Source organism: Ahaetulla prasina, chromosome 7 (genome assembly GCF_028640845.1).
Source record: "Ahaetulla prasina isolate Xishuangbanna chromosome 7, ASM2864084v1, whole genome shotgun sequence".
Taxonomy (NCBI): Eukaryota; Metazoa; Chordata; class Lepidosauria; order Squamata; family Colubridae; genus Ahaetulla; species Ahaetulla prasina.
In genome coordinates this window covers 11,242,350-11,254,378 of record NC_080545.1, presented here as the reverse complement: position 1 = coordinate 11,254,378, position 12,029 = coordinate 11,242,350, and the positions used below count along the sequence as shown (strand labels likewise).

Below are 12,029 nucleotides of genomic sequence, written 5' to 3'. Positions count from 1 at the left end.
GACCCTGAGAACAAAGATAAACCTCCAGGTGGCCTCAACGACCCTCTAAAAGGATGCAAATGACCAGCGGTCTGCAAGGAGTATCAATCCTTCCATTCCCCACGGTCCAGTCAGAGCTGAAGAAGCTTCTTGGATGAGAAGTGAAAGGTCAAGTCCAGTTGCCTCTTGAAAAAGCACCTTTGGGACAACTGGACTTTCTTTGTTTTTCCTTGAAGACGTTTCACTTCTTATCTCTGGGGAATGGAAGGATTTATATTCCTTGCAGACAGCTGGTCATTTGCATTCCTTTAGAGAGTTGTTGAGGCCACCTAGAGGTTTACCTGTGTCCTCAGGGTCACCTGAGTGGTGCAAATGGGTGTGGAGCCTTCTTGGAACTGTTGAAAGGACTGTGTAGACTGGAGATGGTGGGAAATGGAAGGATTGATACTCCTTGCAGACAGCTGGTCATTTGCATCCTTTTAGAGCAGTGGTTCTCAACCTGTGGGTCGGGACCCCGTTGGGGGTCGAATGACGATTTGCCAGGGGTCGCCTAAGACCATCGGAAATATGGGAAGTATACTTGCGAGTCGAAGAATCGCGCTCCGATGGTTGACTCCACAAGCCAGCTGCAGGCTCTTCAAATCGCTAGCTGAATTCGGCTTCAGGCGCGATGAATTAAAAAAGAGAGAAATCTTTGCTCTGATGTCTCCCTCTCAAGCCAGCTGCAATCACTCCCAATCGCTAGCCTAATCTGGCTTCAGGCGCGATAAACGTAATAGGGGAGGAGTCTCCGCTTTAATGCCTCTGTCCTCAAGGCAATCACAAGCAGTTCAGATCGCTAGCCAATACTGCTTCAGGCACGATAAATTCAAAACGAAAATAATTTTACGGTTGGGGTCGCCACATCGTGGGGAATTGTATTAAAGGGGTTGCCACATCATGGGGAATTGTATTAAAGGGGTTGCAGCACTATAAAGGTTGAGAACCAGTGTTTTAGAGAGTCATTGAGGCCATTTGGAGGTTTATCTGTGTCCTCAGAGTCACCTCAACGACTCTCCAAAAGGAATGCAAATGACTAGCTGTCTACAAGGAATATAAACCATTCCTCACCATCCAGTCAGAGCTGAAGAAGCTTCTTGGATGAGAAGTGAAACGTCTTCCAAGGGAAACCAGAAAGTCCAAATTGTCTCTTGAAAAAAAAAAAAGCAATATCCTTGCTTCTTCTTTTTTTAAGCCGTAGGAGAATGATAATCTTCAAGTTTCCCCCCTTGCGCGAAAAAGCAAATGACTACAAAGGTATAACGGAAGCAGCAAATAATTTCTACCTTTTGCTCGGCATTAAAAAAAAAATTAATGACGGGTTAAATCATCTTGGTTCGCCAGGAGAGGGGAGATTATTTCTTAGCATCAGAAAAAGAGATCCTATATTTACCATTAAACTAATCCCAGGGAAGATGTTTATGGATCTCCTTTCCTAAGTCAGAGGGACGCGGTGGCTCAGGGGCTAGGATGTTGAACTTGTCAATCGAAAGGTCGGCAGCTCGGTGGTTCGAATCCCTAGTGCTGCCATGTAACGGGGTGAGCTCTCGTTACTTGTCCCAGCTTCTGCCAACCTAGCAGTTTCGAAAGCCCGTAAAAAATGCAAGTAGAAAAATAGGGATCACCTTTGGTGGGAAGGGAACAGCCTTCCGTGCGCCTTTGGCGTTGAGTCATGCCAGTCACATGACCACGGAGACGTCTTCGGACAGCGCTGGCTCTTTGGTTTTGAAACGGAGATGAGCACCGCCTCTTAGAGTCGGGAATGACTAGCACGTATGTGCGAGGGGAACCTTTACCTTTTATTCCTAAGTCAAACTGTTGTTATCACCCCGTTCCATCATTTATGAGCTGTGTTTGGTCAACTCAGAATCATAACCTTTGCTGAGAAAGGAAGATTTAAACAGCGTCTCTGTTCACCCACGATTTTTCAGGCTGCTTTGAATAAAAAAACAACAACCATAAATTGTAGTTCTGAATCTCTATCCTTGCATGTTTGCCTCTACGCTGATCGACAGCCTGATAAATTAAATTACACCGTTCCAGAAAAATATAGATTATTTATTTATTTATTTATTTTTGGTATGGGAGAGAAGGTTTAGAATTAACTGGTAAAAGGATTAAGGCAGGTTTTTCTGCGTATTAATCCTATATAGCTGATGAGCTGGCTGACCTTGCCTGGATTTTAAATCTAATCAGGGTCTGGCCTAGATAATCCTTGGATAGCTGATTTTTTTGGGGGGGAAAATCCTGGGGCTTGAGGTTGCAATAGGAAGTTGTGAAAAAAAGCAACAACATCGAAACATCTAGAGCAGAGGTGGGTTGCACATAATTTACCACCGGTTTGCTGCGCACCAAAAAAAGTGAGTGTGCACAGCTTCCATGCATGTGTGCAACATTCCGTGCATGTGTGTGACATTCCTCATGTGAGCAGCTTGCACACATGTGCGTGGCTTAGAAAACGTGGCTAAATAGGATGGCATAGCGCCAGGGTGGATGGGCGGCCCATCCACAGGTCACCACTACCGGTTCGCCCGAACCGGTCTGAACTGGCTGAATACCTCCACTGATCCAGAGGAAGGCAAAATGAATGACCTCCGTTTCATAACCAAGAAAAGCCCATCGGGTGTCTGCAAAGTCACCAAGAGTTAAGGTCAATTCCAGACGTCTTTAAACAGAAATAGAGAGGAGAGCAGGAGATAAGCAGAATTCCCACATAAACGTGAAGCTTGATATCTAGAACACAGAATAATACAGTTGGAAGGGACCTTGCAGGTCTTCTGGTCCAACCGCCTACTCGAGTAGGAGACCCAATACCATTTCAGATAAATAATTGTCTAGTCACCTTTTTGAAAGGTGGGTTGGAATGAATGGAATAGAATAATAGAGTAGAGAAGAGAAGAGTAGAGTAGGGTAGGTGTTGTGACCCAGGCCCAAGTAGGTAGTAGGAAACTCAGTCCATGAAAAAACAAACAAACATTATTCGAACAGCTGACAATTACTTTATTCCCAGCGTCGTTCAATTCAAATTAAAACAAATACCTCCCAATACAAATTATTTAGTTCTCTCACCAACCTTGGTCCAATTAGACAAACTGCCAAAGGCCTTTCTTGGCAAACGTTCAGAAGTCACAAAAATAAATGCAAGATGAGGATGAAGCAGAAGACGAAGCTACCAACATTGTTTTCCAGCAAAGCCCAAATGCCGTTACTGGTCTGTTTTAAGCCTTATGGGAGGGGCCAATCATCTCTTGGCCCTACTCCTGAGTTGTCCTCTTTGATTGAGCTGCTCTTGCCTTCTGGCAGCTCTTCTCATATGTGCATTAGGAACAGGCTCCTCTTGTTCCTCTGCCTCACTGCTATCAGTCTCTGGAGGCTCTGGAGTCTGCAGCTCACACCCCGATGGCCCTGGCCTCACCTCAGCCTCATCGCTGTCCAACTCCGTTGCCAGCTTTGCAGGCTGCTGGTGGACCACAACAGTAGAATAGAGTACAATAGAGTAGAGTAGAGTAGAGTAGAGTAGAATAGAACAGAATAGAATAGTGTAGAACATAACAGAACATAACAGAAAAATAGAATTGGAAGGGACCTTGGAGGTCTTCTAGTCCAACCTTCTGCCACAGCAGGAGACCCTGTATCATTCCAGACAAATGGCTGTCCAGTCTTTTCTTAAAAGCCTCCAATGATGGAGCATCCACAACTTCTGAAAGCAAGCTGTTCCATCGATGAATTATTCTCCGTTATAGCATAAAATCTCTGGAGAAACCTACAGGACCCATGCTTTCTGAAAAATGCGCCCACATATTTTAAGGAAGATCAGTTGCAGCAAACTGCACCTCACCTTTTTACCTGTGTGTTATGTTTCCTTCCTTTAGAAAGTATTTTGGAGAAAAAATCGGAATGTATTTTGCCTGGCTGGGGTTATATACGGAGTTTCTCATTCCATCCTCTGTCGTGGGGATTATTGTGTTTATGTACGGGTGTCTGACCATTGAAGAAGATGTACCAAGGTGAGTTATTACACGCTAAATAGGCTTTGTCCCCCCAAAAACATTGAAACATTTGATCTCTGTTTGGTGTTTTGGGCTTCCGCTAGTCTTAAAAGTTTTCAATTTTGGTGATCCCTGGTTTAGATTATACTGCGGAAATACAAGATGATCAATATCTAAAATAAGCAAGGAAGAAAGCAGACCAAGAATTAGGAAAATGCATGGCTCATTCTGCTTAATGGAGTCCAAGCAATGTATTTATCAGTACAGGTAGTCCTCGACTTACGACCACAATGGAGCCCAATTGTTGCTAAGTAAGACCTTTTTAAAGTGAGCTTTGCCCCCAGTTTACGACTTTTCAGGACCCAGTTGTTAAGTGAATCGCTTCCATTGTTAAATTAGTAACAATACATTAAGTAAATCTGGCTTGCTCATTGACTTTGCTTGTCACATGAGCCTGGGACACTGCAACCATCCTACGGGCCTCTGGTGGCTCAGGCTGGTAAGACAGTCTGTTATTAACAACAGCTGCCTGCAATTACTGCAGGTTCAAGTCCCACCAGGCCCAAGGTTGACTCAGCCTTCCATCCTTTATAAGGTAGGTAAAATGATTGTTGGGGGCAATAACTTGACTTTGTATATAATATACAAAAGGATGAAGACTATTGCTTGACATAGTGTAAGCCGCCCTGAGTCTTCAGAGAAGGGCGGGATATAAATGCAAATTTAAATTTTTTTTTAAAAAAATACATGCCAGTTGCCAAGCCTCTAAGTTTTGATCAGGTGACCATAGGGAGGTTGTAATAATTGCATGTGTGAACAAAGGTCATAAGTCACTTATTTCAGTGCCCTTGGGACTTTGAATGGTCACTAAATGAATGGTTGTATGTCAAGGGCTACCTGTACTAGCAAACAGCTGGAAAGCATGAAGCTGATATCTGATCTTTTGGCCTTTGCTCTTCTTAGCAAGGAGATGTGTGACCAACGTAATGCCTTCACCATGTGCCCTTTGTGTGACAAGACATGTGACTACTGGAACCTCAGCACCGCTTGTGGAACCGCACGTGCCAGCCACTTATTCGATAATCCAGCCACTGTCTTCTTCTCCATTTTCATGGCCCTCTGGGGTAAGCTTGCTTCAAATGTTTCCATATCTGAGTAAAAACCAAAAGAGAAAACAAACAGAGAATAGAATAGAATAGAATAGAATAGAATAGAATAGAATAGAATAGAATAGAATAGAATAGAATAGAATAGAATAGAATAGAATAGAATAGATGTCAACTCGCAAAGCATTCCTGGCCTGCTTTCAAGTTGCCATAGGCAAGGGGGATGGGAAACCGATGAAGCAACATGGGAGACAAAGACAGGAGCACATTCCAGACATATCTTTCTCAAGGTTGCCTCCCAGGGTTACCCACAGCAGCTGGAGGGGAGTGATTTCTACAACCCGTGAAATTGCTCCATTGGTGAATGTGATTGACGACACACCTGGGGGGAGGGGGGAAACAGGGTCATGATTAGGGCCGTAAATTACGTGAGGTAAGAGTTGGCTTCATTTGGGTATGTGCTGACATGGAGCTCCTAATATATAACTGGCTTTCTTTTGAAGCTTGGTTCAAGGCTCAGGATTTAATTAGGGCATCTGTATGAACCCTGACAATAGAATAAGAATAAGAATAAGAATAAGAATAAGAATAAGAATAAGAATAAGAATAAGAATAAGACTAGACTAGACTAGACTAGACTAGACTAGACTAGACTAGAATAGAATAGAATAGAATAGAATAGAATAGAATAGAATAGAAGAGTTCTTTAATGGCCAAGTGTTATTGGACACACAAGGAGTTTGTGTTCAGTGCATAAGCTCTCAGTGTACATAAAAGCTATGTGATAAATCATGATCATAGTCATCATAAAAATACATTAATCATAAATCATAAGATAAACACTTAATGATAGTCATAGGATGCTAAATACTCATAGAATACTAAATAAAGATACTAACAATAGCAAAGGAACCCAAAGGTGGCTTTCCAAAAGGCAACTGGACTTCCTTGACTTTTTCCCGCTTCTCATTCAAGACGCTACTTTGGTTCTTCAGATGTGAACTAAAGAAGTTTCTTGGATGAGAAGTGAAATGTTTTCAAGGGGAAAAAAAACCAAAAATTGAAAGGAGTCCTTGCTTGAGCTTTTAAAAACTTTTTCCTTGGGAGATTCTCAATCATTCAGGTCATGATTGGGATTTTTTTGTTTTCGTTTTTGCTTCTCATCCAAGAAGCCTCTTTGGTTCTGAAGAACTGAACTGAAGACGCTTTGTTGTCACCTAGGCCCAAGTAATTATTACCAGACACAATCAGTCCTAAACAAACATATTTTATTAGAACAGCTGAGAATTACTTCATTCTCAGCTTCGTCCAAATTAAGTCCAAAACAAAGTCCTTCAGAAAAAGTCCTTCGGCCTTATCACAAACCTTTGTCTTCTTTGGCACCCTACCAAAAGCTTTTCTTGGCAAGAACTCCACAAAGTTCAGAAACCGTAAATGCTGACAAGAAACAATCGTAGCAACATTGTTTTCCTACAAAGAAGAGCTGTTACTACTCTTTTAAACCTTATGGGAGGGGCCAATCATCGCCTGGCTTTAGGAGTTGTCTTTTTTGCTTTAACTGCTCTTGCCTTCTGGCAGCTCTTCGCATGCGTGCACTAGGAACAGGCTCCTCCTGTTCCTCTGCCTCACTACTGTCAGCCTCTGGAGGCTCCGGAGTCTGTGCATCGCTCTCAGATGGCCCTGGCCCCATCTCTTCTTCTGACACAGAGCCCTCGTCTGAGCCTTCCCCAGCCTCCAGGACTGGCCCATGTTATTCCTCAGCCTCATTGCTGTCCGATTCCATTGCCAGCTCCGCAGGCTGCTGGTGGACCACAACACTGGGACTTGGGAGGCAGAGAATAGATGGGGGCGGGGCCAATCAGAGGTGGTATTTACCGGTTCTCTGAACTACTCAAAATTTCTTCTCCCGGTTCTCCAGAACTGGTCAGAACCTTCTGAATACCATCTCTGCACCTAGTAGATGCAAAGAACAAGGGTGCAACATGGGAGTTCTCCTGTGGAAGCTCAGGTCATAGAAGCTGGTGCCACATCTCTTGGAGAGAATCTGAGTCACCCATCACATATATACTTGGGACTGCTTTTAAAGGAAGCTCGAAAACACAGAACATCCTTTGACATCACCTTCCCTGGAACGACTCCCTCTCTCTTTGTGTCAACCCTGAAGTTGGCCTAACTGTGGCCATTTTCTTTTTGTACCTTTCCTCTAAGGAGGTTTCTTTCCACGTTGCTTCGGGGCTGAGACAGCCTGGAGTGAAGAGCCCAGGGTGGGAGGTGTAGAAATAGCTAGGTGTTGTGTCTGCTGCATCTCCCGAGCCGGGCCTCTTGACTGAGAGTGACTCAGGGAGTAAGGGGGAAGAGCCGATAGGGCTTCCCTCTGCAGAATCTTCTTCTCTGGCTCCACTCCAGATTCCAGAAGCAGGCCAGGTGGAGAAGGAGGAGCTGACATGGCCTCTTTCCCCCGACCCCTCCTCCTCCTCCCTGGCAGAGCTCCAAGAGCCAGCTGAGGAGAATCAATTGTGGTTAGATGCAAGGCAGCGACGCTGAGTGAAGCGTGCGCAGCAAAAGGAAAGAAGGGGCCAGCTCAGGGAGTGCTGAGTCACGGAGCCACACCCCACAGGGTATAAAAGTGGGTGGAGCTGCCTTTGGGCTCCGTGACGGACAAAAACAGACTTTTGGGAGCTTTGGCTATGCTGTTTTGTGTTTATTCCTGCACTGCAATTATGCTGGTCTGAGGAGAACTTGGCAGGCAATCGCAGGTTCGTTGCCAGAACTGTTATCTGTCGTCGGAGTAAATTGCTGGCAAAGATAGTCAGCTCGCGTGTCATTTTCGTCGTGGTTGGGAGGGGACAGAACACTAGGGTGTTGTAGCTATAATAAAATTCTTTCCCCTGGGAATCAAGGACATTCATGCAGGTGTTCAAAAGGTGAAGACTGAGGTCACCTAGCACCTGGACTGCATGCTCATTGAACCCTGTGACCGGAAAATCTGGGGGGAAGTGACAACGTTTTACTTTTAATTGGGTATAAAACCGGCAGGAACTTAGAGCTGGTTTTCCATCAAGTCTGCGCCAATGTGATAAGTCCCAATAAAATGTTCTTGGAGGAATATGCCTGCCTCGGAGTTCTCACTGAAGGGGATGTATTCCTTGGAACCTTGACACTTTCCATCTTACACAGCTGTATTATCCTAGCACAGCTGTTGTAGGTTCACTTAACAGTTTTCTTTGGTTAGCGACAAGAAACGTTCGGCTCAGTTGTGGCCACAAGACTGCCTGCATAGGGCAGGCCAGCGGTGGGTTTGCTACCGGATCGCACCGGCTCGGGTGAACTGGTAGCGGTAGTGGCAGGAGGCGCCTCCCACCCACCCAGATGCTTCTTTGCATGTGCAGAAGAGTCGTGTATCTGCACGTGAACAAACTGGTAGCGACGGGATTTGGAACCCGTCCCTGGGGCAGGCCAAAAACTGCCTGTATAGGGCAGAAAAGACATTCTAGTTAAGTTAGGTGGGGGGGAACCATCATCTCTCAAGCCACAGTTCTCCCCTCCTTCACACATATGCATCGTTAGAATGAGTCACTCGGTGAAACTGACTGACAGTTCATCGAGGAGAGGAGGGCAAAAAAAAGAAGGGCTGCGTTGCAGATGACTTGATGAACATAAGGAAGCCATTACCACAAAGTTTGCTAATGGGTAGCAGCTCAGAGGACTTTAAAAATAGACTGTGGAAAAGCCTGGAGGTCTACCCTGCAACCTATAACAAACTCTTGTCTTGACCTATAGTTGTCCGATTATGTCAGGCTCTGGACACAAACCTGAGAACTTAGCGTATTTCCATGACGTGAGACTAGGGAGCTTCCTTGGTGCTGCAGCACGTGGCACGAAGGAAGGGCAGCCAAGTGTACAAAGCCCTGCTGAGAAGCATCCGAATTAAATCAAAGTTGTTGAGAGATGTACTTGGGGTGGAATGTGACAATCAAGTCAGCTTAATGGATTTTTTTTTTCGATTTCTAAGAGGATGGGAGGGAGGGAACGAAGGAAGGAAGGAAGGAGGAATATCAGAAGGAGAAGGGAAGGGACAGAAGAGGGAGGGAAGGAAGGAAGGAAGAGGAGAAAGGGAAGGAAGGGAAAGGAAGGGAAAGAAGAGGGAGGAATGGATGGATGGATGGATGGGAGGAGGGAAGGAAAGAAGTGAGGAAGGAAGGAAGGAAGGAAGGAAGGAAGGAAGGAAGGAAGGAAGGAAGGAAGGAAAGAAAGAAGGAAGGAAGGAGCACTGTTTAAATGCTGCTATAAATACAATCTTGGTAGAAATAATCCATCTCAGAAATGTTCACATGATTCTTAATTGCAGATTAGTCAAGTTAAATCTGTCTATTGTGCTTTTCTAGCCAAGTAACCCAAACCAGAGAGAGAGAGGGGGTGGAGAGGGAGGGGGAGGGAGAGGGAGAGAAAGACCCCTGGGAATGGCTGAATATTCAATGGCTGATTGTTCAACATGACATGTATCCTGACACTCCTGTTACTTCCAAGCCTCTATGGGTTCTTCCACAGACTTCATAACCTTGGACAGTCCATGGCTGGAAACTATCTGTGGAAGTAGCCCCTTCAAACTGAAGCTCACGTACATGGGTTGGAGACAGAGTTGGTATTCAGCCGGTTCGGACCGGTTCGCCTGAACCGGTAGCGGCAATCGCAGGTGGGCCCCCCACCCACGCGCCCCGGCTCTATGCCATCCTATTTAGGCACATTTTTGAGGCTGGTGCATGCGCGGAAGGCATGCACACAAGCAAAGCACATGCACAGAAGGCTCTGAACATGCGTAGATACGCATGTCCACATTTGCGAACCGGGAGGGAAAGTAAGTAAATGCCACCCCTGCTTGGAGACCATTGTGTTTAAGGGTTGTAAGCAGTGGTGAAATCCATTTTTTTTATTACCGGTTCTGTGGGCGTGGCTTGGTGGGTGTGGCACGGGAAGGATACTGCAAAATCTCCATTCCCAACCCACTCCAGGAGAAGGATATTGTAAAATCTCCAATCCACCCCACTCCTGGGGGAAGGATACTGCAAAATCTCCATTCCCACTCCACTCCAGGAGAAGGATACTGCAAAATCTCCATTCCCACCCCACTCCTGGGGGAAGGATACTGCAAAATCTCCATTCCCAACCCACTCCAGGAGAAGGATGCTGCAAAATCTTAATTCCCACCCCACTCCAGGAGAAGGATACTGCAAAATCTCCATTCCCACCCCACTCCAGGAGAAGGATGCTGCAAAATCTCCATTCCCACCCCACTCCAGGAGAAGGATGCTGCAAAATCTCCATTCCCACCCCACTCCAGGAGAAGGATGCTGCAAAATCTCCATTCCCAACCCACTCCAGGAGAAGGATGCTGCAAAATCTTAATTCCCACCCCACTCCAGGAGAAGGATACTGCAAAATCTCCATTCCCACCCCACTCCAGGAGAAGGATGCTGCAAAATCTCCATTCCCACCCCACTCCAGGAGAAGGATATTGCAAAATCCTCATTCCCTCCCCACTCCGGGGCCAGCCAGAGGTGGTATTTGCCAGTTCTCAGAAATGTGCGCGTCAAGGTTTTGGTGACCACCTTTAAAGCGCTCCATGGCATAGGGCCGGGTTATTTACGGGACCGCCTACTGCTACCGGATACCTCTCACCGACCCGTGCGCTCTCATAGAGAAGGACTCCTCAGGGTGCCGTCAGCGAGGCAATGTCGTCTGGCACGCCCAGGAAGGGCCTTCTGTGGGGCTCCACCCTCTGGAACGAACTACCCCCCGGACTTCGTCAGCTTCCGGACCTTCGGACCTTCCGCCGCGAGCTTAAAACATACTTATTTAATTGCGCAGGATTGAGTTAGATTTTAAATTTATGGGTTTTAAATTGGGTTTTATTCCTATATTTTTAATTATTGGGCTTTTAGAATAAGTTTTTTAATTGTTTTTATATTGTATTTATGTGTTTTTTAAGTGCCTGTAAACCGCCCTGAGTCCTTCGGGAGATAGGGCGGTATATAAATATGATCAAATAAATAAATAAATAAATAAATAAATACTCAAAATTTCTACTACTGGTTCTCCGAACTGCTCAAAATTTCCACTACCGGTTCTCCAGAACCTGTCAGAACCTGCTGGATTTCACCCCTGGTTGTAAGGTTGTGTCACTGTGCCAGTCTTTCTTTCATTCGCATGGATCCAGAGAATAAGGATTAAGTAAACAGGCAGAGAAATAAGCAAGGTTCCAGAAAAGGGAAATAGATAGACGATGTAGCCATCAGGAGTTTAACTGGGTTTAAGAGAATCTTGTTGGTGAGAAACACAATCTTATTTGGGTATTTTAAACACCAAGCTCTCCTACAATGATCAAAATTGTGTTTCTTTCATTTCAGCCACAATGTTTCTTGAAAACTGGAAGCGTTTGCAGATGAGATTGAGTTATTTCTGGAATCTCACAGGATTGGAGGAAGAAGAAGTAAGTGCTTTGGGAACTGTTCAAACATTTTTTGCTCATGTGCCCCTAGACTTTTAATCCATTCAATTCTTCAAATTGATCCAATGATTTCATTTCCCCAAACCAAATACAAGTAATTCAGTTCTTCGGACCGAACTGCCGAAGCAAATGCAATTAAGGCTCTTGGCTTGCAAATTCAAATCCGATATTTGCCGATCCCATACCTTGAATGGGCAAGCTATTCAATTAGAGTAACAATATTATTGTGTCATTCAACAATATTGAAAAGTTGAACGGCATAAAAATCGCATATATTTTTTAAAATAAAAATAAAAACAAAACCTCAAGGACTGTGTAATTAGAAGCTAGAAGGATTTATCTAAAATGAAAACCAGAAAAAAGTCATTATAATAAGAATGGAAGATCAACCAAGATGATTAGGGGACTGGG

General features: G+C 44.9%; 1 protein-coding gene across 1 annotated transcript in view; it reads left to right on the top strand.

Annotated features, from left to right (window-relative positions):
• ANO2 (anoctamin 2) overlaps positions 1-12,029 on the top strand; it is a 207,727-nt gene that overhangs the window by 81,265 nt on the left and 114,433 nt on the right. The window contains exons 11-13 of the mRNA XM_058189662.1: positions 3,891-4,025; positions 4,971-5,131; positions 11,518-11,600. Coding sequence (XP_058045645.1) covers positions 3,891-4,025; positions 4,971-5,131; positions 11,518-11,600 — 379 coding nt within the window. The remainder of the gene's footprint in view (positions 1-3,890; positions 4,026-4,970; positions 5,132-11,517; positions 11,601-12,029) is intronic.